This window comes from Pseudorasbora parva, chromosome 20, assembly GCF_024679245.1.
Source record: "Pseudorasbora parva isolate DD20220531a chromosome 20, ASM2467924v1, whole genome shotgun sequence".
NCBI classification, from domain to species: Eukaryota; Metazoa; Chordata; class Actinopteri; order Cypriniformes; family Gobionidae; genus Pseudorasbora; species Pseudorasbora parva.
In genome coordinates this window covers 41542662-41570412 of record NC_090191.1, presented here as the reverse complement: position 1 = coordinate 41570412, position 27751 = coordinate 41542662, and the positions used below count along the sequence as shown (strand labels likewise).

At 41.0% G+C, this 27751-nt stretch overlaps 2 protein-coding genes across 2 annotated transcripts in view; one reads left to right on the top strand and one right to left on the bottom strand.

Moving 5' to 3' along the window:
• pmpcb (peptidase, mitochondrial processing subunit beta) overlaps positions 1-640 on the top strand; it is a 25984-nt gene extending 25344 nt beyond the window's left edge. The window contains exon 13 of the mRNA XM_067427015.1: positions 459-640. Within this exon, the coding sequence (XP_067283116.1) occupies positions 459-523 (65 nt within the window). The 3' untranslated portion in view covers positions 524-640. The remainder of the gene's footprint in view (positions 1-458) is intronic.
• On the bottom strand, positions 564-27751 carry dnajc2 (DnaJ (Hsp40) homolog, subfamily C, member 2). The gene is made up of 17 exons (XM_067427014.1): positions 27508-27751; positions 25661-25851; positions 23486-23561; positions 23309-23407; positions 20130-20271; positions 19973-20053; positions 19822-19887; positions 18339-18430; positions 18027-18148; positions 16461-16610; positions 13963-14051; positions 12126-12195; positions 9304-9485; positions 7966-8066; positions 5666-5776; positions 2597-2757; positions 564-748 (listed from the first exon to the last, which is right to left on the bottom strand). The coding sequence occupies exons 1-17, from the start codon at positions 27566-27568 to the stop codon at positions 680-682; spliced, it is 1863 nt and encodes a 620-aa protein (XP_067283115.1). The 5' UTR covers positions 27569-27751; the 3' UTR covers positions 564-679.

Here is a 27751-nt window from a genome sequence, read left to right as displayed (position 1 = left end):
TAGATGTGTATATATAGAAGCCTCATTAGTGCCTGCACAGATCGGTCGAACGAGGCTCTACATGGTGTATATCTATGATCGCGTGCGCTTGACCTCATCAGGTGGAAGTTACTGCTGATGGGAAAACTTGATGAGACTCGTCAGGATATGAGGTAAAAAAATAAATACGGTTGTGTTTCTCACAGAAACCAATCGGCTCGTGTCTTAAATCCATGTGTCGTCAGGAGCAGCAGGGTTTTTGTGCACGTTGTCTAAGCATGTTTTTTTTGTTTGTATGTTTGGCTCTCATGGACCTGTTACCCATTCACATGATTATATGACCTACACACAGCAACAGTTGAGTTAAAATCAAACACACTACATGTTGGATGCACTGGGGGTCAGCAGATAAACATCACACACTCATTTTTGGGTCTATTAACCCTTTAAATGACTGATCAATGCTGGTTGTTTCGCAGGTCCGATCGAGCAGCTTCCAGACTATAAGAGCATCCTCGGCGGCATGAACTGGTTACGGCCGTGAGGTCTGCATGGCAACACAAACATCACAACTTAATATGTGCTCCTTTTTTTTCCAATGTTTATTTTATTATAAAATAAAGAACAACACAATAAAGTTAAAAGACCACGTTTTGTGTGAGTGTGTGTACGTGTGTTTTCTTTCCCTGTGGCATGTTTGTCATTTCTTGTTCTTAGCAGAGACCTGCTCCTGGGCGGCCTTCTTAGCCTTTATCATCTCCACCAGCTCCTGGACACAAACACACACAGACACAGGCGCATTAGTGTGTGTATCTTCTGCTATTGGTCATTATTCATTCAGTGTAACAATGCTTTAGCAATCAGCTTGCATTATAATAATTTAAAGTGTTTAAGTATTTTAAAAATGTCATTTGTTCTGTGTAACAATGCTTTATAAATTATGCTGATTGCTAAATCATTACAAACATGATAAAATTATTATAATATACTGATAATAATAATTAGTAGTATACTTTATTTTTACTTCGTTTAAGCATACTACTTATATATAGTAGTAATTAGTATACTTGTAAAAATATTAAAGTATACTACTAATTATTATTATTGGTATATTATAATAGTTTGATCATTTTTGTAAAAGGTATAATAAATGTGAATGCAAGTTTTTCATGTAACAATGCTTTAGCAATCAGCTTGCATTATAATAATTTATAAAGCATTGTTACACAGAACAAATGACATTTTTAAGATACTTAAACACTTTAAATTATTATAATGCAAGCTGATTGCTAAAGCATTGTTACATGAAAAACTTGCATTATAATATACAGTAATAATATCCAGATCATTATTTGATTAGTAGTAATATTTACATTTTAAAATTTTATTAACAAAAACCATTAAAATGTCATTATGTTTTGCATTGTAAGAGTATAATATCAATTATTATTTTGTTTTACATTTTAATATATACCTTGTACATTGAACCTTTAATTGTACCTCAATACGTGTCATTTGTTTAATAAATGTGTTGGCAACCAGCTTGAATTATATATATATATATTCTAAATTATATTTATAACTAGTTAAAAAGCATATTTTTCTGGTTTGTCTTTTGACACTCTGAGTACTGTTTTCTTATACGTGTGTACAGCACTAGTTGTTTTTAAAAAGTGCTTTATAAATAAATTTTGCTTTGCTTGCTAAATTGTCATTACTTCAAAATAACGCTTTATAAATTATAATGCAAGCTGATTGCTAAAGTATTGTTACATAACCATGCATTATAATATTAAAATTAATATATTTATTATTAGTAGTATGATATTTAGAATTTACATTTTATTAACCTTTTGGTCATCATTTGTTCTGTGTAATCATGTTTTTTATTTTATTATTTAAATATTTTAAATTGATTTGGCTGTACAGTTCTGGAGAAAACAGTGATGTTATCAACTTATTTTAATTTATCATAGAGCGACAATGTTGGCAGATCAGTATTATAGTTTATAGAATTAAATAAAACCTAATTAATTATTTTATTTGTATATTTAGTTTAATAACGTCGAACATAATTTTAGTGTCCCCAACTGAGCAAGCCAAGCCAAAGGCGACAGTGGCAATAATAATTATAACAATTATTACTGTTATAATATATTTTGATTGCTGATTGCCAAAACATTTTTACATAAGAAACTTGTATTATATATATATATATATCATTCATTTTATATATTTTTTTATAAATCATTTAGTATTAGATTTTTTTTTTAAATAATATATGATCATTATTGTTAGTAGTTTTTATTAAAAAGAAAACATTTTATTAATTTGTAACTTATAATTCTACCTTAGTTCTTTTTTTTTGTTGCTGTCCTTACTTGTAAAAATTAATTTAATTAAATTACCCTGATGCAAAACATTTAAATAATAATAATAATATATATTATCATTATTGTTTGTAGTTTTTATTAAAAAGAAAAAATATATTAATTTGTAGCTTATTATAATTCTAATTGAATTGAATTGAATTAAAATCCCCTTAATATGATGTTTTTGTGTTGCATTGACTCTTCTGTGTCCGGTCATAAATCATGCGCAGTTCTGCAGATCTCACCTTGTATCTCTTCATGCAGTCTTTCTTTGAGCGTCCCGGCACGGCCTCGGAGATTTTCTCCCAGCGCTCCGGTGTGTTGACCGGGTAGGTCTTCAGAGCCTGTTCCAGAAGCTTCTGCTCCTCTGTGGTCCAGGCCGCGGCGTTGGATTCGGCGCTCACCGCTGCAGGAAGCGTTTAGAGATGAGCTTATATGAAAATTCACAGTAATGGCCGTTCTTCCGGGAGGCAAAAACTGAAGCGTTCCAATGGCAACGCAAGTAAATTCAGACATAGCTAACATGATTATTGAGATGAACTAATTCAGGAGATGGCAATACACGAAATAGCTAACCTTATACCATGGTCTGTTTTAATACTCGATTCTGATTGGCTGGAAGGTGTGCAGTAAAAGCGTTTAATGCACAGGTAGTTCCAGTCAGTTTGATTACAGTTCGAAATTAATCCGCCACTATAAACACTGGTAACCATAGTAACACAGTTACGCTTGCAAACAGAGTGACAGTGGCAGACTGCAGTATCAGCCACAGATATGTCTACACATCTATAGCAACATTAAGTGACATGAGACATGACGTGACACACAGAAGCCAATGGCACATATGTAGGGTTGCCACCCGTCCCGTGAAATACGGAATCGTCCCGTATTTTCAGGAAAAATGGCTCGTCCTGTATCAAAGCAATACGGGACGCGATTTGTCCCGTATTTTACATAGGTCCACCCGCATTGTGTGAAGACACGTCCTATTCTGCCCCTAATTGGGTCGCTGCCGTCGTTGGTTTGTTTGATTGGTTTGTTTCAGGTTCACGGGCCGTGAATCACGGCCAATCAGAGTCAGAAGAGGAGGGGACCCCGCCTCGCCGGTTCTTTTCTATATGGGCAGAATCCATTCGAAACGATACCCTATATCAAAATAATTTTTTGATTGATAACGTTAGATTTCATATGCTGCCTATTAAGAAATAATGTTAATAATGTAGGCTACATTAATGATGTTATGGTATGATTTGTTTATTAAGGTTAAGTTGTACAGTCAGACACAAGCATTACTTTAATAAGAGATAAGATAGATATATTTAATACATATTTAATCAAATAGGACCTTTTAGGAATAAAATAAACAACTATTTGTTATGCTTAACAAATTTAAATAATTGCATCATCCAATAGGCTACTATAGAATTAACAATAGACTATATAAAAAATATATTTACTTAACTTACCAAAAATAAAAATGTTGTTAAGTGTTTTATTAAAATAAGAAATGATTGTAGATATTATATCATTTACAGTTATTGAGGTGTGGTTTCACTGTTTGGATGGTGTTACTGCAAACAATGACAAATATTTTAGTCAAAATCTTTGTTCACAACACTATAAAATTACTCGAGTTAATTTGCAATTTCTTATCCTACTCCACTAGGTTACAGCAGCTGAGTTTGTTTGTCATTGTCATAGCTGTGTATTATATCTGTTCACACTGATTTCAATAGCAGATATCCATATTCTATTATACTATATATATATTATACTATATTATAATGTCCATTGGTATTAATCTTAATATATATACAAATTATGAAAAGGTTTTAAGTTATGATTTACGACCACAGCACTGGCACACCATCGGGACTGTGGTCATCGTGGCCCCAAGAGGTGTGGCCACCGCTGCGGCAGGCGTCCCTTATTTCTCCGTATTGAAGGTGGCAACCCTACACATATGTCACTATGCGCAGGTATGTATACATATCTATAACTATGCGCGTATTGGCACATCCGTGGCACATGTGGTCTTCATTGTCATGTCACTGACATTATCGCGACTGACACTGACATGACACCGAGTTGCGAGACATGTCCCCGTGTGTCGTGTGTGTCTATGACGCTCGTGACACCTACACTGACAGACTCCAGCACCTATATTATTATTTACTTTAATGCATTAAATGTAATGTGTCTATGACGTGGGGTTTATTTCACACTAGGCTACATAATGATGATTCGTTCAAATAAAGATTGCCTTGTCACTGCAGTGGTGCCTGTCATTCATAAATAATTTTAATAAATCCATTAAATAATCATTAAGTTATGTTCGATATGCTTAAGCAACGAGGGGATCTTCAGACTGACATCATGAAGAGATCGCGAACACATCTCTCTCTCTCTGATCTTTCTCTTTCAGTTCTCTGTCACATTTAAATAAATGTGGTCATTTGTTCATATAAAAACAAATTTCGATGGCTCTACTTTATTTAAAGCGACGGTGTGCTAGAACTAACGAGATGTAAGAAAACAACCGTCTCTTAAAAGCTTTAACTTGGAAAATAACCATGGTATAAGCGGGATAATCCACGGCTAGCCATGCATTAAAGGATTTGAATGCACATTTTAATGGTTCTTCACCTCTACGCCGTGCATTAAAATCCTTTAATGCATGGCTAGCCGTGGATTATCCCTTACTTGGTCTAGTAGATGAAGCGCTAGTCTACTACCATCATTTTTAAACGAGCCTCATTGAGTAGTTATTTTAGTGACTGTTGCTGTTTGACTTACAATATGTTAGGCTATCGTAGACGGTCTACTCCCCTGTTATCTAACTCATAAGGCTATGATTGTTTTCTGTTGCTCGGATCAGACGGCACAGACGAGAGCTTCTGACGGTCAGACTAACTCCGCTAACGTTAGACATTAACTCAAACTAAACTCGCGGTGATGATGAATACAGTGTGGTACACACATCAATCATCCGTCAGCCTACAACTAAGATCTGCTTTTCCTGTTTCCTCCATTGACATTCGATCAGTAGCCCACGTGACACTAGAAGTTCGGTCTCTTCCTATTTTACTTCAGGCAGTGACTGGCCATGAGTTTGATCTTTAAAAGAGATCTAAAGTTTACTAATATTAGTCTCGAACTAGCACTACTCGCTTTAGCCTTCTCACCCACAGGCTCTGCTGGATATATTTAATTCTTTCTGAAGGAAATCGCAAAAATCCTACACCTTCTGCTGTATATCTGACGGCAATGGATGGGTGAAGTGTGTGTGCAGAATGGCCACTGAAGAGACTCACCATCAAACCGCTCGGACGGCATGGCGTTGTCTACAGTCGGAGGAACGGCTGAATGCTCCTTCTTAAACTTCTCAAAGGCCTTTCGGTTAATCTCATCTTTCTGGTGAGGATCTGCCACACATTGAAGAACACCCATTATGCAACACGCCATCATGACACTGCGTAAACATACACGGCCCTTTCTAAAGCCAAGTGGTGTGTTATCTGTACACATTTTGAGCTATCCGTTTGTATGTCTACGCCGAAACGAACCATTATGTGTGTGTGTGTGTGTCCACAAGGTAAATGGATTTATAAACATACTAAATTATGTTTTTTTGAAAATGTGAAAATGCAGAATGTTTCTTGTGATGGGTAGGGGCAGTGTGTGTGTGTGTGTGTGTGTGTGTGTGTGTGTGTGTGTGATGGGTAGGTTTAGGGGCAGTGTGTGTGTGTGTGTGTGTGTGTGTGTGATGGGTAGGTTTAGGGGTAGGGGCAGTGTGTGTGTTTGTTTGTGTGTGTGTGATGGGTAGGTTTAGGGGCAGTGTGTGTGTTTGTTTGTGTGTGTGTGTGTGTGTGTGTTATGGGAAGTTTTAGGGGTAGGGGCAGTGTGTGTGTGTGTGTGTGATGGGTAGGTTTAGGGGTAGGGGCAGTGTGTGAGTGATGGGTAGGGGCAGTGTGTGTGTGTGTGTGTGTGTGTGTTATGGGTAGGTTTAGGGGTAGGGGCAGTGTGTGTGTGTGTGTGATGGGTAGGTTTAGGGGTAGGGGCAGTGTGTGAGTGATGGGTAGGGGCAGTGTGTGTGTGATGGGTAGGTTTAGGGGCAGGGGCAGTGTGTGAGTGATGGGTAGGGGCAGTGTGTGTGTGATGGGTAGGTATAGGGGCAGGGGCAGTGTGTGTGTGTGTGTGTGTGTGATGGGTAGGGGCAGTGTGTGTGTGTGTGTGTGTTGGTTAGGTTTAAGTGTAGGGGCAGTGTGTGAGTGTGTGTGTGTGTAATGGGTAGGTTTAGGGGTAGGGGCAATGTGTGAGTGTGTAATGGGTAGGGGAAGTGTGTGTGTGTGATGGGTAGGTTTAGGGGTAGGGGCAGTGTGTGTGTGATGGGTTGGGGCAGTGTGTGTGCGTGTGTGCGCGTGTGATGGGTAGGTTTAGGGGTAGGGGCAGTGTGTGTGTGTGTGTGTGTGTGTGTGTATGTAAGGGGTAGGTTTAGGGGTAGGGGCAGTGTGTGTGTGTGTGTGTGTGTGTGTGTGTGTGTATGTAAGGGGTAGGTTTAGGGGTAGGGGCAGTGTGTGTGTGTATGTAAGGGGTGCGTGTGATGGGTAGGGGCAGTGTGTGTGTGTGTGAGTGTGTGTGTGTGTGTGTGTGTGTGTGTGTGTGTGTAGGTCACACATGCCATTTCATGAGATCAGTCTGCATTTTGCTTTCTTACACGTTCATCTTTAGTGTGCAAAGTTGCCGTTTGAGCATTAAAAACCAGTTATTAACTATATCAGTATGCAAACGCGTCACAATATTCCTCATTTAAATAATTCATATGTAGAATATTGAGAGTTAGTTGTGTGTTATGGTAAGGGACCGGGCATTTTTCAACACACTGCTTAAACCCACCAATCAGAGCACAGTGTGCTTTTCAGAAGGAGGGGCTTCATAGAGACAGAAACTAAACAGTTACTGACAGACTGGGAAGAGAGGAGCCGCAGCAATGGAGAATACACAGATCAGGCATAACATTATGACCGTTGAATAACACTGATGATCTCTCCTGTTAGTGGGTGGGATATATTAGGCAGCAAGTGAACATTTTGTCCTCAGAGTTGATGTGTGTGAAGCAGGAGAAATGGGCAAGCGTAAGGATTTGAGCGAGTTTGACCAGATTGTGACGGCTAGACGACTGGGTCAGAGCATCTCCAAAACTGCAGCTCTTGTGGGCTGTTCCCGGTCTGCAGTGGTCAGTATCTATCAAAAGTGCTCCAAGAGGACCAGTGGAGAACCGACCACAGGGTCATGGGCGGCCAAGGCTCATTGATGACCGTGGGGAGCGAAGGCTGGCCCGTGTGGTCCGATCAAACAGACGAGCTACTGGAGCTCAAACTGCTCAATTAATGCTGTTAATGTCTAGTGGTGTCCATGACTTGTCGGGTTAGGGCTGTTTTGTTAGGGGGACCAACACAATATTAGGTCATAATGTTATGCCTGCTCAGTGTATGGGGGAAATCAACATTCAAGCAGGAAAACTTGCTCTAGTAAAACCATAAAACAACAAGTCTTTGTAAAAGGGTAGAAGGAACAACTTCAAGTGGATAAAACAAAAGCAAGTGTTACTTACCAAGTTTCTGCAGTGTCTTAGCTTTATTAATGACGTCTTTGGCGGTTCTCTTCACGCCGCTGGTGGAGTGCTGGTTCATGTAGTTGGCGATCACCTCCCACCTGACCAATCACAGCACACCTCAGTCAGAGACCCTAGCGTTGTGTTCGAAATCACCCCCATACCCTCGTTCACTATTCCCTACATTAGTCAACTTCAGAACGAGTGAACGAGACTGTGTCGTTTGTGCTTGCAGTTTAATGATCGCTTAAAACTTAGCAAACTACAATAATAATAATAATTCATTACATTTATATAGCGCTTTTCTAGACACCCAAAGCGCTTTACATAGAAGGGGGGAATCTCCTCAACCACCACCAATGTGCAGCACCACCTGGATGATGCGACGGCAGCCATTTTGTGCCAGAGCGCCCACCACACACCAGCTGATTGGTGGAGAGGAGACCGAATGATGAAGCCAATCAGGAGAGGGGGATGATTAGGAGGCCATGATGGACAGGGGCCAATGAGCAAATTTGGCCAGGATGCTGGGGTTACACCCCTACTCTTTATCGAAGGACATCCTGGGATTTTTAACGACCACAGAGAGTCAGGACCTCGGTTTAACGTCTCATCCGAAAAACTGGCAGCTTCAGTAGTGCATAGGGCTGTCATTTTTGAGAAAATCTAATTTGAACAGATTTCAAATATCAAGCAATGTTTTCGAATATCTATCTGATTAACTAGTCATTAATGAGCCAATGAGCCTCGAGCTGAGACTCGAACTCAGGTCTTCTCATGCACAGGACAGCTATAGCATATGACAGCGCTGCCCATAAGGTTATTAATCCTACATAACAGCTTCTGTATCTTTTGTCTTATGGTCGTTATATTTCTCACAGATTTCTGCTCGATCTGAATAAGATACAGATAAAGTAGCACAATAAAGATCGGCTATGTGTGTGCGTTGCAATGCAGCACGCATTAGTTTAGCACGATGATTAACTTACGTGTACAGTTAGCGTGCATTCTCCCGATCAATTGAGCATCCAGATGGTATAATCAAACATGTCTTGTGGAGAGCTCTGGGATTAGGCATTTATTTGTCATTTTTAACTGTTCAAAACAGAGCCTGCGTGTCAGGAAATTGTTTATCCTGTTGCGCCCTCTATAGGCCAGCGACTAGTCGACGTCAAGCTTAAAGCGTCATGACAGAGTTAAGGTCAACTAGTCGGTGCAACCCCTAGCATGTAGTATTATCCAGCAGTTGAGTATACGCCGGCTGTACACTTGTTATTGCGGTGCATTGTGGGATGGAAGAGGTGATTTGGGACACAGCCTATGATGGGAAGGACTCACCTGGCGTTTGTTCCGGCAGGAAACAGGTTGACAGCTTTGATGAGCAGCTGGAGATCTTCCTCATTCCAGCCTCTGTTGTTGAGTCCTCCTCCTCCGCTGGCGTGCTCAGCGCTGCGCACCGCCTGCTGGGCCTGCATCTCCGCATCCTTCTCCTTCTGCATCTGAACGTTCACATCCTGCACCTGCACACACACACACTCAGCAAGTTACAGCGCTGTTTTAAAGCAGCACCAGGTAGTTTGCTCTCAGAGTCCCCCTACAGTTGGGAAACAATATTGTCCTCTACTACTGTCATAAACTTTGTGGAGTTCACATGCAGATGTGTGCTGCTTGCGTCGTGTGTGAAATGTCTTCATCCCAGGTACAGTGGCATATGTTTCAGCATGTCATATGAATATAATTTCATGGGTTTTATTTTTTTTCTAACGCAAAATGATCGCTATGCTCACGTTTACAAGCCAGCGTCATTCTAGTAGTCTATTGGTTAGCGTTTTACAGAATCTATCAATATTTGAGTGGTAGGTAATAACTATATATCGTCAATATTATAAAATCAAGCTACCATAGATGAATCTGCACATTTGAAAAATCAATTTGTATTATAGCTTGAGGAAACACAAATAAAGAAATATCACAGACATGTTAGGAATCCTAAAATATGATTTTGTACGTCTTATGTTTTTACTTGGTGGTGGAAGTGGCGAATATGCCGTAAAGCCGTCGAATTTTGTTCTCGGATTACTACCCGAAACCCGAAGTTTAAAAGTACGATTAAAAACGATACAGACCCCATCAGGCTATGGCAGACGTGTCATTCAACCTATTGTAAGTCGATGTATCATCACAAGAGTCTTGAAAATATATTATGAAGGTTGAAAAGTTACCTAGTGCTGCTTTAAGAAAAAAATACTTTTATACAGGAAGGACACATTCATTTGATTACAAAATGCCAGTAAATAAATTTATAACATTACAAAAGACTCTAAAAATAAATGCTGTTCTTTTGAACTTTCGCTTCATCAAACCAGTCCTGCGTCTCACGGGTATGTCTGTGGCAATAGACCATTTCAGAATGTTTGTAAACAATCGCCTCAAGATACTTCCGGGTGGCAGAACGCGAGCGGCTTCTACTGACAAACTGAAGAGATCAGCCGGCTACTGTAAATAGTAACATAGTTAAGAACATTGCTGTTGTTTAAAGTTGAAACTATGACGAAAACGTGTTGTGTTTGGGGTTGCGCCATCAGATATACAGGAAAAGGTGTAGGATTTTATCGATTTCATTCAGAAAGAAGTAAATATATCCAGCAAAACCTGTGGGTGAGGAGGCTAAAGCGAGTGGACGTCGTCAAAAGTGGCGCTACAGAGAAGTATTCTCAAAATGGTCCATCTACAAAATCATAGCAGAGCATAGTTATCTTCAGCTGGGGAAATTCGAGACTAATATTAGTAAACTTTAGATCTCTTTTAACCCCTTACGATTCAAAGATCATACGGCCTCAAATTACTATTGTTCAACATTCACTGCTCATCACACATTATCTGGACAAACTCAGTATCATCAGAAAGATTAAAGACTCCAGCTTTGATATTTGAACACTGTTTATGATAAAACTGGGTTGCAGTGACATTCAATTCTTAATTTATGTCAGGAGTTCATTATTATCGATCCGTTATGAACGATATTTTGAATAGATTATCAGACACACTTTATTCTCTCGTCTTCACTGGCTCATTTGTGTTCACAGAGATCGCAAAGAACAGCTTTCAGTTTAGCTCTTAGTTTAAAAGTCCTCATATTTGGAGAAATATTGACATATCACGTTTGCAAAATATTTCGTCATACAGAATACCATTTCTATTCATTTCTCACGGAATTATTCGATATAAAAGAGTTAAAACATGCGCAGACCTCTCTCCTACTGTCTCGGACATTTCCCTCATCTGGCTCGAACGGGCCTATTCTAAATTTCTACGCGTGAACTAAGAAGCTAATAAACACACGATAACTATGGAATAAGGTTTTTGTGTGATTGTTCATGTGATTTCGGCTATTTTATATCAATAATGGATGTTTACATGACTGCTAACAGGTGTAGTGATTAGTTCCATATAAAATTATAAATATAACATTTTAACATCGGGAGTTTGTGAGATATTGCAGATGCCACGAGTCATTAAAGTGGATTATTGCATCAAATCAGCTGGGAAACAGCATGACTGCACCGCGAGCCGACCGCAATCACACAAGGTTTCGTGTTAAACACAGACACCGGAACTTTCAATGTTGCTGCTATAGCTTCAGATACAAAAAATAAAGAAAAAATGTGTGCAAAGGATTTGTTGAAAAGCAGAGAACAGGGAAATAGACTATCTACGATAGCCTAACATATTGTAATTCAAACAGCAACAGTCACTAAAATAACGACTCAATGGTAGGCTGAAGCTCATTTAAAAATTGTGGTATTAGACTAGCACTACATCTGCTAGACCAAGGTTAGGCATTTCATGTATTGCTATCTCCTGAATTAATTAATCGGTCCCTCAATAATCATGTTAACTATGTCTGAATACTAGCGTTGCCATAGGAACGCTTCGGCTTTTGCCACCCGGAAGAACGTTTATTACTGTTGTGACGTCATGGTGAATTGTCGTATACTCACAAAGAAAACAGCTGATTAAAATTATAATAATATTTCACTATTTTTACTGTGTTTTTGATCTAATAAACACTGCTTTGGTGAGCAAGAGAGAATAAACTTGTGTGTTCATGCTCATATGACCATCTGTCTGGAGTAAAGCGGTTGATTTCGGTCTCTCACCTGTTTCTCCAGAGCTGCTTTACTCTGCTCTTTATTCCCAGATGACAACGCTTCATTCAGAGTCTGCAAACTACACATAAACCGAAAAAACCTCAATTATTCTCACAGATATCAATAATACTTTCAAAGAAGCAGCCACGAAGAACATAAAGGGGTTAAATGACATATTTAAAAGCTTTGCACTACAGATCGATCAATATTTTTCCCGATATTTAAGCATTCCCATAAGCGGGTATAGTTTTGCAATATCGCATTCACCAATACATAGCGCCATCTTGTGGGCATTTCAAGAACTGTACGCAAAATCGCCTTTAAAGCGCTGCATCTGATGGCTCAAATGTAAAATAACTGACCTCGCTTAATTGATAAACTATATTTAACATAAAAGCCATTAATGGACATGAGATATATTGCATAAACGCTTGTGGTTTAAACTTACCGCTAAAAAGAGCATAACATTATGACCTAATATTGTATTGGTCCCCCTTTTGCTGCCAAAACCGCCCTGAGCCTTCACACCCGTCTGTATTCTGACAGCTTTCTATCAGAACCAGCATTAACTTCTGGAGCAGTTTGAGCTCCAGTAGCTCGTCTGTTTGATCGGACCACACGGGCCAGCCTTCGCTCCCCACGGTCATCAATGAGCCTTGGCCGCCCATGACCCTGTGGCCGGTTCTCCACTGTTCCTCTTGGAGCACTTTTGATAGATACTGACCACTGCAGACCGGGAACAGCCCACAAGAGCTGCAGTTTTGGAGATGCTCTGACCCAGTCGTCTAGCCGTCACAATCTGGCCAAACTCACTCAAATCCTCACGCTTGCCCATTTGTCCTGCTTTTAAGGCCCCGTCCACACAGAGACGCGTTTCGCTGTATACGTATACATTTTGTACCATATCAGCGTTTCGTCCACACGGATCCGGCGTTTTAGAAGCATGAATCCGATATTTTTCGAACACGGGTCCCAAAGCGGATAAATCTGAAAACGATCATCTTCCGTTTTCGTGTGTACAGCGAATCCGTATATTTTCTGAAACGGTGATGTCATCACACTACGTCCGACACGGTGAAGAGTTAAGGGATACAACTACGGGCACTGGGCATGCGCACATCAATATCGCCTCATTTAATGACCGTATCTGCATACCTGTAAGGGTATGTTTAGGGTTGGGGTAGGTGTAGGCATTAATAAAACACATCTGTTAAGTAACAAATGTATTTATTGTTATTTTATTGTGAGATTTTGCCTCACCTCCGACCACTCCTATACCCCTGCTAGCCACAACTCTTCTTCTCCGTTTTTAGTGTATTTCTGTGGCAGAATTACAGCGCCACAGACTGGCCTGGCATGCAAACTACATCGTTTTTAGTCAGTTTTCGTAATCTTGTGTGGACGCAGATATTTCTTGAAAAGATCGGATAGGGAAAGCGGACGGGCTTCATGTGGACGGGCCCTAACACATCAACTCTGAGGACAAAATGTTCACTTGCTGCCTAATATATCCCACCCACTAACAGGAGCCGTGATGGAGATCATCAGTTATTCACTTCACCTGTCAGTGCTCATAATGTCATACATTTTTTGCATTCTTTCAGACTATTTATTGATATAGAAGTGTTTTGTATGTAAGAAGGAAGTGAAATGGCAAAAATGACAATAAAAAAAAAACCTTAAATAAAACTCAGTTCAGTGCCGTTATAAATGTCAAATATAATCCAGTAAATAAATATCGCTTTTATATATTGGTTAATATATATAAAAATAAATAAATAATCTGTATCAGTCTGTCTCTGCTTTCCAGCCGTTCCCACACAAGCATCAGCAGTTTTCCCTTCACCTGGTCAGTTCTAAGCGGTCACACAGTTTCTCCACCTCCTCCATCATCCGGACGCTGTCGGCTTCATTGTCTGTGAAGTAGTTTTGGGTCTAAGAGAAACAGAGAGAGCGAGAGATGAAGCGGCGCTCAGAGAGCTGAGTGTGTGTGTGAAGCAGGAAGGGATGTCACGGTACCAAAATTCCAGTAGTCGGCACCAATACCATAAAAATGTTATGTTACCAATTTCGGTACCACAGCAAAATGTTTTTATTTTTATTGTATTTAACTTTTTCAAAAATATTGTGGTGTGGCAAGCAGCGGGGCGGGGGACCGCGAGAGCGGGCCGGTGACGAGTGGTAATGAGTGCCAGCTGCGTGACACACCGGTCTCGTCTCGCGGCCAAGGGACGGGAGCATAAAAGAAGGAGCGAAGGCAGCGGAAGGAGACGAGACCGGTGTGTCACGCAGCTGGTACTCATTACCACTCAAGATTTAGGCGAATACAGCTCAGAAGGGTATTGAGAGTTGCTAGAGATTTGCTGCCGAGTCTAGATTTCTAGGCTAAATATTTCCAATAATTCTAAATTATGTTCCTTTTCCCGATTGAATTGTCACATCGGCTGCAAAGGTGTGTTTATTTTGTAAACGGTAAGGGGGAGATCCGTACGTGCATTTGTTGAAATTCATCACTGAAGGTTTGATCATGGCAGATTTAGTCACGTATAGCTCGAGTGTCGGCTGACACTTTCACTGAAGCAGGATTTCGCTGTGGAGATCGCTAAACTCCAGCGCATAAGCTCATCGGCGCTCCTTCCGTGTTTAGAGGGAGCGTGCACGGAGGGTTGCCAGATTGCACAGATTAAGTAAAACACTGGGAAGAAAGTATATCCTTTTTAACTCTTTCCCCGCCAAACACGGAAATTTCCGTTATTTTTGAGAAAACGCTTCCAAGCCAGTAACAGAATTTTCTGTGTTTCCGTGTTTTCACTGTCGGGCGCTAGGGGGCGCTATTGCGCATCTTCTGAATGAGTACAGCATCTCCTGATCAAAACACACGTGAGTAAGACGCAGTGAAACGAGCGATCGCATGTAATCATATGCATATTAAAAATAACGTGATCATCCTCATTAAACAGCATATGAATCAAAACTGCCTGATGTTACTGAATGAGATGTGGACCCAGGATGAGCTCCAGGACTGTGTAAGCATTAGGGGTGTTGATGGACTCGATCTACTCCATCTGTGTTTGATCATCGTTCTGAATCTGATCTGGAGTCAGTCTTTCACAAATACGTTATTTTCTCTACTTTTTGTTCAAAATGTTGCTTTTTTGATGAAACCTACCCATATTCAGTGTTGATAAAAAAGGAATGCATGAAGCTAGAATAAAACGTTTTTTTGTTGTTTAAAAGAAGAGGGTCAGCTCTTTATTTTGATATATTGCATGCTCAGATATTTATTAAACAAAATATACCATGGGCTATTACATTTTTGTGAAAATTGTCAAAAACCCTGGCGGTGGCTGGCAACTTTTTTTTTAAATGCTGGCGGGGAATAGCCTGGATGCCAGCCGAACTCAGCCCCGCCCACAACATTTTTAGGTCGGGCAGTTCGGTCTGGCATCGCTCCATAGGAGTAATTATGCAGAACAAAAACAGTTCTGACCAATGAAATCATCAGGGCGGGCTTTAGACAATGACAGACAGATGATCAACAGTACCGTAATCATCACGTCATCAAAGGCGCTTGGGTTATATTTGTTCAGATCCTAAACGGAGAGCTTGTTTGTATCTGCATCACCTTCACTATTTCTCTCAGAAATGATGATCATGTTGGGTAAGGACTCTGTGTATCATTAAATTCTTGCATTTTTTTACAACACCGGCAAAGATCGTTTACTCCAGCGTGTGCACAAGTTTTTACAACAAAATCTGCCAACTACTAGCCCTAAACAATAGCTTCTCGGGGGAGTTCTCTGGGGGAAAAATTAGTGTTATTTTGGCAAGGTTGCTGCTAAAACTCGCACTCATGGGTCTATTTATCACATAAGAGTCGCTTCAACCCGCGGGGGGAAAAAAACACGGACTTGTCAACACAGTGCAGTTAAGCTCTGTTGACGTCGCTTCGTTGCTCTGATTGGTTGTCGGTCTGTCCAATTGAGGTCTTTCCCGGTTGGGTTGAAACACGCCCCATAATCACAGCCCAATGGAGCATCAGAGTCATATTCTGACTGGAGCTGAGTATGACCACGTCAGGCTAGACGGGGAAAGAGTTAAGGAGAAAAGCTCTATTTGAGGGACTTAAGCTCTTTGCATCTGGCAGAGCCTCCACTTGCAGTCATGCAAGTGGAGGCTCTGCCAGATGCAAAGAGCTTAAGCTCTTTAATAAGGCTCTATAATAAGGCTCGTTATCATGATTAAAATACGCTTAATCGTGCAGCACTATGCTGTATCGTCACATTTTTTAAAATTTCAGTACCGGTACTTGTGACATCCCTAGATGCAGGGAATGTTGCCTACCTTGCATGTGGTCCGGAGCTTCTGCCGCTCTTTCTTGATGGCCTTCTTCTGAGCCTCTTTCTCCTTTTTGGCCTGCTGTGCCGCCTGCCGCGCCGCCTCCTCCTCTTTCTCCCGCAACATCCTCGCCGCCTCCGCCTCGGCCTGCCGCGCCTGCAGAGGAACACACCACATGCCAGCAAAAATGAGGAGAGATGAGGAAGACAAAGGGGTTAAAAAGTGAAAAATATTGCCGTTTCAATATGTGCGCACAGTGAATTTACCCAAGAAAGAACCAAGTCAAGTAAAGTAACTTTACATCACAACCCGCGACCTTAACATTGGTTTAGGATGGGGTTTAGTAAAGTAATGAATCTCTAGTTATAGTAACCACTATGGCAAGTACACAGTACGTACAACAGGACCGTAAAATAAAGTATAAAAATTCACTTTAAAATATTTGGAAACAGAAAATTTGCAACTTAACAGAGACACTCGCACGTGGTTATTGATCAAGTTAACGCACATTATTGTTATTATTTTTTTAGTTTAACAAATATAACAAATAACAAATAAAAAAATATTTAATGCAACTAACTAATGCACCATCCGCTTTCCACGTATATACACTACACATATATATAAATATCTGTGTGTGTGTGTGTGTATATATACACCGATCATGCATAACATTATGACCTAATATTGTGTTGGTCCCCCTTTTCCCTGACCCATCGCGGCATGGACTCCACTAGACCCCTGAAGGTGTGCTGTGGTATCTGGCACCAAGATGTTAGCAGCAGATCCTTTAAGTCCTATAAGTTGCGAGGTGGGGCCTCCATGGATCGGACTTGTTTGTTCAGCTCATCCCACAGATGCTCGATTGGATTGAGATCTGGGGAATCTGGAGGCCGAGTCAACGCCTCAAACTCGCTGTTGTGCTCCTCAAACCATTCCTGAAGCATTTGTGCTTTGTGTCAGGAGCATTATCCTGCTGGAAGAGCCACAGCCACCAGAATACCGTTTCCATGAAAGGCTGAACATGGTCTCAGCAATGCTTAGGTAGGTGGAGCGTGTCAAAGTAACATCCACATGGATGGAGGACCCAAGGTTTCCCAGCAGAACATTGCCCAAAGCATCACACTGCCTCCGCCGGCTCGCCTTCTTCCCATAGTGCATCCTGGGGCCATGTGTTCCCCAGGTAAGCCACACACACACACACACCCGGCCGCCCACGTGATGTAAAAGAACACGTGATTCCTCAGACCAGGCCACCTTCTTCCATTGCTCCGTGGTCCGGTGCTGATGCTCACGTGCCACTGTTGGTGCTTTCGGCGGGGTCAGGGGTCAGCATGGGCACCCTGACTGGTCAGTGGCTCTGCCGCCCCATACGTCTCAAACTGAGCTGCTCTGTGTATTCTGACAGCTTTCTATCAGTACCGTTAACTTCTGGAGCAGTTTGAGCTCCAGTAGCTCATCAATAATCAGTGTCATACACCTGTCATAATGTTATGCCTGATCGGTTTATATATATATATAAACACAGGAGTTTAAAACAGAAAGTCACAGTCAGTGTTTAGAGGCACTGACCCGCTCCTTCTCCTCCTGCTCCCGTTTCTTAGCCTCAGCTTTGGCTTTCTTCTCTGACTCTTTCCTGGCTTTCTCCTCCTCTTTGAATTTTTTGATTCGTGGGTCGCAGTTGTAGGCGGTGTCTGAAACAAACACACACACACACACACACACACACACACACACACACACACACACACACACACACACACACACACACACACACACACACACACACACACACACACACACACACACACACACACACAGATTGACACAGCCGCTCACAGCGAGAGCTCCTGACAGGTCCGTCACATCTGAGCCGATACTCACCAACAAGTGTCCGTATCCTGTTCATCTCCTCCTTCTTCCTCAGAGCTCGAGAGGCTCGGTTCTGCTTCTCAATCCACCGCCGCTCATCTCGACTGGAGGAATACACACAAAAATAGATGATATTTTAGTATCATTGAGGAACTATTGTAGTACTTAAATTAAAACAGAAAATATAAAGGCTAAAACCCCGGCACTCTGCGGTAAATCAACAGCACCAGATTTAAACAATAAGACGAACTGTGTTGAGCTGGAGAACAACCATTAGTTTCTGTCCATCAATGATCCACACAGTGTCTAATAAAACACATCAGATATTAAAGCGGCTGTGTTTCCATGGTTACTACAAAATAACACCGGAGGGTAACGCGGATATGATGTCATTGATCAGCGACACGGTCCGTGTCCGGGTTAAAATCACTGATTTCTCTGGATTTAAACATTCTTAGAAACGTTTGGGATAATGCACACAAGTCAACAAAATATATAATAGGCTTGGGCGGTAATACGGTAAAATGGTATACCGCGGGATCTAAAAATAGCAACGGTATCAGTTTCAATACCGTCAAACCGTCAAAAAAACCCCCAGATCAACCTACATATTGCTGATCAACAATTAATTATTAAATATTTAATAAGTTGAACTAATTAAACTATTTACATATTAAATACTATTTATTTATTAAATGCCTAAATATGTGTATGCGTTGTTGTGACAGCGTGGATGAGAGAGAGAGAGAGAGAGACAGAGAGAGAGAGAGGGGAAAAGACGGCGAGTCGGGCACTGAGTTATTCGGTCTCAAAAAAGAACACAACTTCTGCAGTTTGGAAGTATTTTGGGTTTTGACGGTAAATACAGACGAGGCAATTTGCAAATTGTGCAACAAAAAGAGATGGAAATACCTTGAACCTAAGGGCGCATATCCGAAACCACCATCCACTCACTGCTGCGTGGATGAAAAACCGAGCGCACCCTCGGACTATGCTGTAATATTGCCGAAGCCTTTTGTCACACAGCTGGCAATGTAAGCAATAAGCATGAACTCCACAAAAATCAAGTGGACATGGGACTCACAAAAAAAAATGTCAATTGTCTGACAATTGTCTCATAACGGTAAGCATAAAACATGCAGAGAGTTTCTCAGGGGCAGGGGCTCAAATGTAAAAAATAAAATAAAAATATAGGCCTATATATATATATATAAGCCAAGCCAACAGTTTGTTGACGCTGTCTGAGCCTTACATCATAATGTTTTAATTATTCACGGTAATACCGTATACCGAGGTAAAATAGGGAGGAGGTTTGACGGTATCAAAATTTGGATACCGCCCAAGCCTAATATATAACATTGATCTAGTGGATTTAGGATGTTTTAATCCGAAAAACTTACATATTGTGCCTTTAAACTTTTATTTTATTTCAAGTGATGAATTTTAGTTGACTATCAACCCATAATTTAACAAATAGGATATAAGACATATTTACCATTCAGCTTTTTCTTTTTCCTCCTCATCAAGATATGAAAATTCTCTCCACGAGTCAAAGTTATACCTTCAGAAAGGAAAGGAAAAGTTTATATTCTGTACCTTAATTTGACATCATTTAGGCTCCAAATCTGCGCGTTTCATTCACATACCAAAAGGAATAGAAATTATCCACGTCTTCAAAAGATGCTTCCATGTTTCCCAGACTCTGGACGTGTTTTTTGACAGACCACCTGATTGATAGAAATACGGCAGTGTGATTTCTGTTCATTAAACGTGTCGTGAATCCCTCATGTGTGACTCGTTTACCTTGCGTTCCTCTCAAACACCGGTGCAAACACCTCAAAAAAGTTCTCTTTGCCTTCCGCCTTGGAAGGAACCGCATTGTCAAATGTTGGATCCACGCTGTCAAACGCTCTGCGCTTCACCGGATCTGACAGGATCTCTATTGCTGCAGTGAGACCAGAATGATCATTCAGAAAGCAGATCATGGGTTTAAAGAGGACCTATTATGCTTTTCTCCATGTTAAGTTAGAGTTCTTCTCTATATCAGTGCTTCTGAACTCCTGAAACGTCTCCATTGTAGACTTGAGTTTTCTCCCGGGAACAAACACATCACAATATTCCTCATTATAATAATTAATATGCATAATAAAGGGGTGCGGCCTGGTTGCGTTAATTAGTAATAGGGATGTCACAATTCTCAAAATAATATTTAACCGTTCATTAGGGCTTTCACGGTTCGATATGCGCTTGTGAATTGCGTTTTTTTTGTTTCGGTTTTGCATTTAATTAATTATTTATACGGCCCCGTTCACACCGCAAATCTTAATGCTCAATTCTGATTTTTTGCTCAGATCTGATTTTTTGTTTGGCTGTTCACATTACCTTTTAAAATGTGGCCTATATCTGATTCCAGTGTGAACTGTTTGAGTTTCAAACCAACCCGCATGTGTAAAAGAACAAATGTCGAAATAGATTGACGTAAAAGTCGCAACAAATCCGCCTTGGTTGTTCACACTGCAGCCGCCGAAATCTAAGTAAGTCTATCTAAAATAAATTAACCAAATCCAAAGTTATAAGCATGTGAATATTAGATTTTACCACTTGGTGGAGCTGGCTCTAAACTCCTCAGGCTCCTTTAGGGCATTGTGTCAATGACCCATACCGAGTTTCATAATGATATATGCTAATGCACTCATGAAATACAGCATTTTACTACAAAATTCAAAATGGCCGACACCCAAAATGGCCAATATGGGAAAATTGAAAATCATTCAACACAAAAACGCCTCGAATTTAACAAAATCACTTATGATTTTTGGGCAAACTGTTCATAAGTTAAAAAATAGTACAAATTAAATAAATTAAGTAAATAAAAGTAATTAAATAAAGTAAAAATAGCCATTTTAGCTCTCTCCAGACCAGTAGGTGGCGCTGAATATGATAAAGTGTTGCAGAGATACAGCCCCATGTCTATTTATTGCAAGAGTTACATAAAATTTGTTTGCCTTTCATTCGGAAACAGTTTTATGAGCCGACTTGAATTCCCTAACTTCTTGTTGGCATTGTCTGAAGATGATCTGGTTTGATTTTCATGCAAACTGGGAAAAAAATGTCTGGGAGTTTGAAAAAGTACGAATTTTGGCGGGAAATTTGGAGCTACAGAAAATTATGTCATAGGGGGCAATCAAATGATCTTTTTTTCTGGAATCAACTGAATTTTGTTGTTTTAGCTCTTACAGCTCAAAAGTTATGAGCACAAACGTAAGTGCAACTTTGGACATATGGTGGCGCTTAAGGGATTGAGTTAGAGACTCCAAATTTGCAGTGGTGACAGTTTTAGGCTGTCCTCTATCTGTGTGCCAACTTTAATAACTTTCCCGAAATCGGTTCAATTGGCTGCCATAGCCTCAAGAGCGGAATAATAATAATAATGGCAACGATTACAACACACACCTTCAGAGTTTGACCCCTAATCACACCGCTTTTTTCCTCCGCCATTGACGCTTGCTAGTTGTTGCGAGATGCATTATGGGATACATGGCTGTCTCAAGTCTGCATAAGTCACTTCTCAATGCATCCTCAAATAAAAAAAGAGGAGGATCAAGAACACATCTGGAGATTTGAAGTGTACTTGTCAAGATGTGAACTTAGGTTTCCAGTCCAAACATCTAAATATTCTTAAATCAAGATGCATTTACTAGATAAGTATGACATAAGATATTTTCTCTTGTTTTCTGGTGAAAAATATCAAAATTAACCGAGTGTTTGCTTAAAACAGGCAAAATGATCTGCCAATGGGGTGAGAAAAATAATCTTATTTCTGTTTGGGACGGAAACAAGATTTCAATCAGAAATTAAGCCTGTTTTAGCAAAAACTCAAGCCTGGATGCCAGCCGAACTTAGCCCCGCCCACAATTTTATAGGTCGGGCGGTTCGGTCTGGCGTCGCTCCATAGAGGAGTAATTATCTCCGAATAGAAACTGTTCTGACCAATGAGATCATCAGGGCGGGCTTTAGACGATGACGGACAGATGATCAACAGTACCGTAATCATCACGTCATCAAAGGGGCTTGGGTTATATTTGTTCAAATCCTAAACGGAGAGCTTGTTCGTATCTGCATCACCTTCACTATTTCTCTCAGAAATGATGATCATGTTGGGTAAGTACTCTGTGTAGCATTAAAATCTTTTTTTTTTTTTACAACACCGGCTAAGATCGTTTATTCCAGCCCACGTGCAGACAGGGTTGCCAAGTTTTCACAACAAAACCCGCAAACTACTAGCCCTAAACAATAGCTTCTCGGGGGGTTCTCCGGGGGGAAAATGGTGTTTGGTGAGTAAAATGTGTGTTATTTTGGCAACGTTGCTGCTAAAATTCACACTCATGGGTCTATATATCACATAATAGTCGCTTTAACCCTCGGACATAGAAAACAACCCGCGGAAAAAACGCGGACTTGGCAACACAGTGCAGTTGAGCTCTGTTGACGTCGCTTCGTTGCTCTGATTGGTTGTAGTTCTGTCCAATTGAGGTCTTTCCTGGTTGGGTTGAAACACGCCCCATAATCACAGCCCAATGAGCATCAGACTCATATTCTGACTAGAACTGAGAATGACCACGTCAGGCTACAAAAACTCACTTCATTTTGATTTTATTTTCAACAAAACAAGAAAAAAATTCTCTTATGTCGTTTTACTTATCTAGTAAATGCATCTTGATTAAAGAATTGTTAGATATTTAGACTAAAAACAAGACAAAATGACTGAGTAAGAAGAGCATTTTTTGCAGTGTACTCGGGTAGCGACTGATATTAAACGCATATTGAGAACCGGCTTGGAAAGAGAGGAGCTGCAACAAAGACCATTCAAGCATGAAAGCCTTTTCTAGTAAAGCCCCAAGAGTTTGTAAAAGAGCATAATAGGTCCTCTTAAGACTTTCAAAACACGAACAGCATTATTTTCACCCATGATAAAGCCAAACCTTTTGTTATACAAGTGAAATAATCATTATCGCCCTCCACGATCTGCTCTCCGGCTGCTTTCCGCTTGTCCGGGTGATGTTTGAGGACCATGGCTTTATCTGTGCAGAACAACAGCATGTTAATGCTAAGCATCCCGCATGTTCTTTAGTGACGTAGAGGACAGGAATGACACTTACGAGCAGCTTTAATCTGTTTCTGGGTTGCTCTATACCGGACATGTGCGAGGCCTAGAACAGCGTAATGATCCTGGTTCTGGAAGATCAAGAGAAGATTGTCAATGCACTGAGTTCACACAGACTCACGGACACACACACGTCTCTACTAGGGATTAGGGGTGTAACGGTACACGTATTCGTACCAAACCGTTTCGGTACAGGGATTTCGGTTCTGTGCACGTGTGTACCGAACTGTACGAATGCAATCTTTAACAGTCGGCTTGTTTTAAAGGTCCCATTCTTTGCGATTCCATCTTTCAAACTTTAGTTAGTGTGTAATGTTGCTGTTGATATGATATTTTACTAGAATTCTTCCTGAATGAAAGCACTGTATAGGTCTATATAATGTGTATTTTTGTTAATTGTGTGTGCGTGTGCATGTATGTATGTATGTATGCATGTATGCATGTATGTATGTGTGTATGTTTGTGTATGTGTGTATGCATGTGTATGTGTGTATGCATGTGTATGTATGTATGTATGTATGTATGTATGTCTATGTATGCATGTATGTATGTATGCATGCATGCATGTATGTATGTATGTATGTATGTATGTATGTATGCATGTATGCATGTATGTATGTATGTATGTATGCATGTATGCATTCATGTATGTATGTATGTATGTATGTATGTATGCATGCATGCATGTATGTATGTATGTATGTATGTATGCATGTATGTATGCATTCATGTATGTATGTATGTATGTATGTATGTATGCATGCATGTATGCATGCATGTATGTATTCATGTATTTATGTATGCATGTATGCATGTATGTATTCATGTATGCATGTATGCATGCATGTATGCATTCATGTATGTATGTATGTATGTATGTATGTATGTATGTATGCATGTATGTATGCATGTATGCATGTATGCATGTATGCATATATATATATATATATATATATATATATATATATATATATATATATATATATATATATATATATATATATATATCTATCTCAAAAAGTACCGATAAGAATACCCTTAAAGTACCGGACCGATAAGCAGTATCGGTAAGAGTAGTAATACCATTAAAATCTTAACGATACCCATCCCTAAGCGTGAGCGTCTCGGCTGCGTGGCGTTTCCGTTTTTGTTTCGGCAACATGTTAACAGGTTGAAGTTTGCACACTGCCTGTGACGCAGAGAAAACGCCACGCAGCCCCGTGGCTGACCCGCAACAGAAACGCCACGCGCATCCGCGGCATGACAGTGAAAACAGTTACATGTAGAGAGCATTACGGGCGCCAATATTCCGTTTAAAACCGGAATAGTCCTGGGATGAAACTGCTCACTTAGAGGATGGGTCCCCTCGGTCACAGATTAGACATTGAACATTTTAAATTTTAAGCAGCTTATTATGTAGGTAGCCAATGTGCCAGATGCTTTCACTTGATGCAAACGTTTGTTTTTGTGATTAAAATACATAAAAAATTACCAAAACATCTGTCTTCCTGTGTGCAGAAATTTGTTTATGTAGCCGTGACAACAAAACGAGTGCGCGCACGGAGCAAGCATGTGCGCATGCCATGCCTTAACACATGCGCCAACCCGCAAGCCTTGCACTTCTGAAAGTCTGAGGAGCCACTCGTGTTGCTACCATAGATATACATAATAAATAATATACTTAATTACATAATATACTTTATTATGTATATCTATGGTTGCTACTACTCTCCGGCACCACCATCTTTATTTTGCGTCTGACGAATCGATGCGCAAATTTTGCGTCGACGTACTTTTTGCGTTGTCCCAGCCCTAACGTTAAATAAAATGAGGCATGGTATGCTAACTCTATCTTACATAGTTTGCATACAACTTTATCTCGCGGCTCAACAATTTTACCTCCCACCGACCAAAATCCAACGCACTTCCAGACATGGCTTTAGATTTAGGAGTTAAAATCACTCTCTGCTGCGGTCGAGTTGGGCTCTGCACTTTCTGCCATCTTTACTGCAGCGACTCCTGTGACCTGTCTGACCTGACAGCCACGCCTCTACTACTGCGGGCGTTTTTTCACGCTTTTTTTATATGTTATATTAAAATATAAATTTTCACCTTCAAAATGCTTTTTTTACTATTCGAATATATATTCGAATTTAGCGTCTCTACACACCTTCCAGTCTTTGGGGTCCAGCGTCTTCAGCATTGGATACTCCTCCAGCTGAAGCTCCTCATCCTCCTCTTCCTCAGACAGCTCCTCCTCTTCCTCCAACTCTTGAAACGAAGCTGACACATTTCTACTCCTGCGCTTCAGAAACGCCTCGAACCAGCGTCCCACCGGCTCCACCTGGACCTGCACTGAGACTGACGCACAAAAACACACTTCAGAAACTCCTCATACAGTAAAACAATCTCACATTTTATTACATTATCCAAAGGAACAGCACAAAATACAGAACAATTACCACTTCCACACTAACATTTATAATGTTAAAATATGTATACATGTATGTATACAGTATATGTACACACACACAGAACAGGCTTAACATTACGAGACAGGGGAAGTGAATAACACTGATGATCTCTTCATCACGGCTCTTGTTAGTGGGTGGGATATATTAGGCAGCAAGTGAACATTTTGTCCTCAGAGTTGATGTGTGTGAAGCAGGAGAAATGGGCAAGCGTAAGGATTTGAGTGAGTTTGACGAGGGCCAGATTGTGACGGCTAGACGACTGGGTCAGAGCATCTCCAAAACTGCAGCTCTTGTGGGCTGTTCCCGGTCTGCAGTGGTCAGTATCTATCAAAAGTGCTCCAAGAGGAACAGTGGAGAACCGGCCACAGGGTCATGGGCGGCCAAGGCTCATTGATGACCGTGGGGAGCGAAGGCTGGCCCGTGGGGTCCGATCAAACAGACGAGCTACTGGAGCTCAAACTGCTCCAGAAGTTAATGCTGGTTCTGATAGAAAGCTGTCAGAATACACAGAGCAGCTCAGTTTGAGGCGTATGTCAGGTTAGGGTGCCCATGCTGACCCCTGACCCCGCCGAAAGCACCAACAGTGGCACGTGAGCATCAGAACTGGACCACGGAGCAATGGAAGAAGTTGGCCTGGTCTGAGGAATCACGTGTTCTTTTTCATCACGTGGATGTCCGGATGTGTGTGTGTGGCTTACCTGAGGAACACATGGCCCCAGGATGCACTATGGGAAGAAGGCGAGCCGGCGGAGGCAGTGTGATGCTTTGGCCAATGTTCTGCTGGGAAACCTTGGGTCCTCCATCCATGTGGATGTTACTTTGACACGCTCCACCTACCTAAGCATTGCTGAGACCATGTTCAGCCTTTCATGGAAACGGTATTCTGGTGGCTGTGGCTCTTCCAGCAGGATAATGCTCCTGACACAAAGCACAAACGCTTCAGGAATGGTTTGAGGAGCACAACAGCCAGTTTGAGGCGTTGACTGGGCCTCCAAATTCCCCAGATCTCAATCCAATCGAGCATCTGTGGGATGAGCTGAACAAACAAGTCCGGTCCATGGAGGCCCCACCTCTCAACTTACAGGACTTAAAGGATCTGCTGCTAACATCTTTGTGCCAGATACCACAGCACACCTTCAGGGGTCTAGTGGAGTCCATGCCTCGACGGGTCAACAAAATGGGGACCAACACAATATACTGTGTGTGTGCGTGTATATTTAGTTAAGATAGACTACCTAAGCAAGATTATCATATTTTCTGTGTTTAAGACAAACACACGTTAACGTAACTGCTCTACAAATGATTTTTTTTTTTTTAACAAGAAATGTAATTACAGTTTGCTGACAGAAAGAGCAGATAATGTGTTGCTGTTTTCATTCATCCGAGCTGGAACTGATACATGTCAGTGGAAAAAAAACATGACAATGCGATCTGCATATGAGCAAATCACTCTAATAAGAGTGTGTGAGGTGTCCAGATGAGTGTGTGATGCTGCAGATCTGCGATGTGTTTGAATCAGTGTCTCATCATCTGTCTCACTCACCGGCGACGGCGTTATAAAGCACCGTGAGCTGCCCGTCTAACGCCTCCTTCAACATCTTCATGAGCTCAGACACACAGGCGACTTAACGAGCTCGCATTAGCGCAAACACAGGCTTGATTGTGCTGTTCTTGAGCCGCTGTTTCGCCGGGGTCTGCCAGATCCACATGGGCCGCGTACAGCTGCTGACTGCTGGGAAACTGTGTTACACTCTCAGGCTTCCGGCGCGCTGCGGCGCGTGACATTT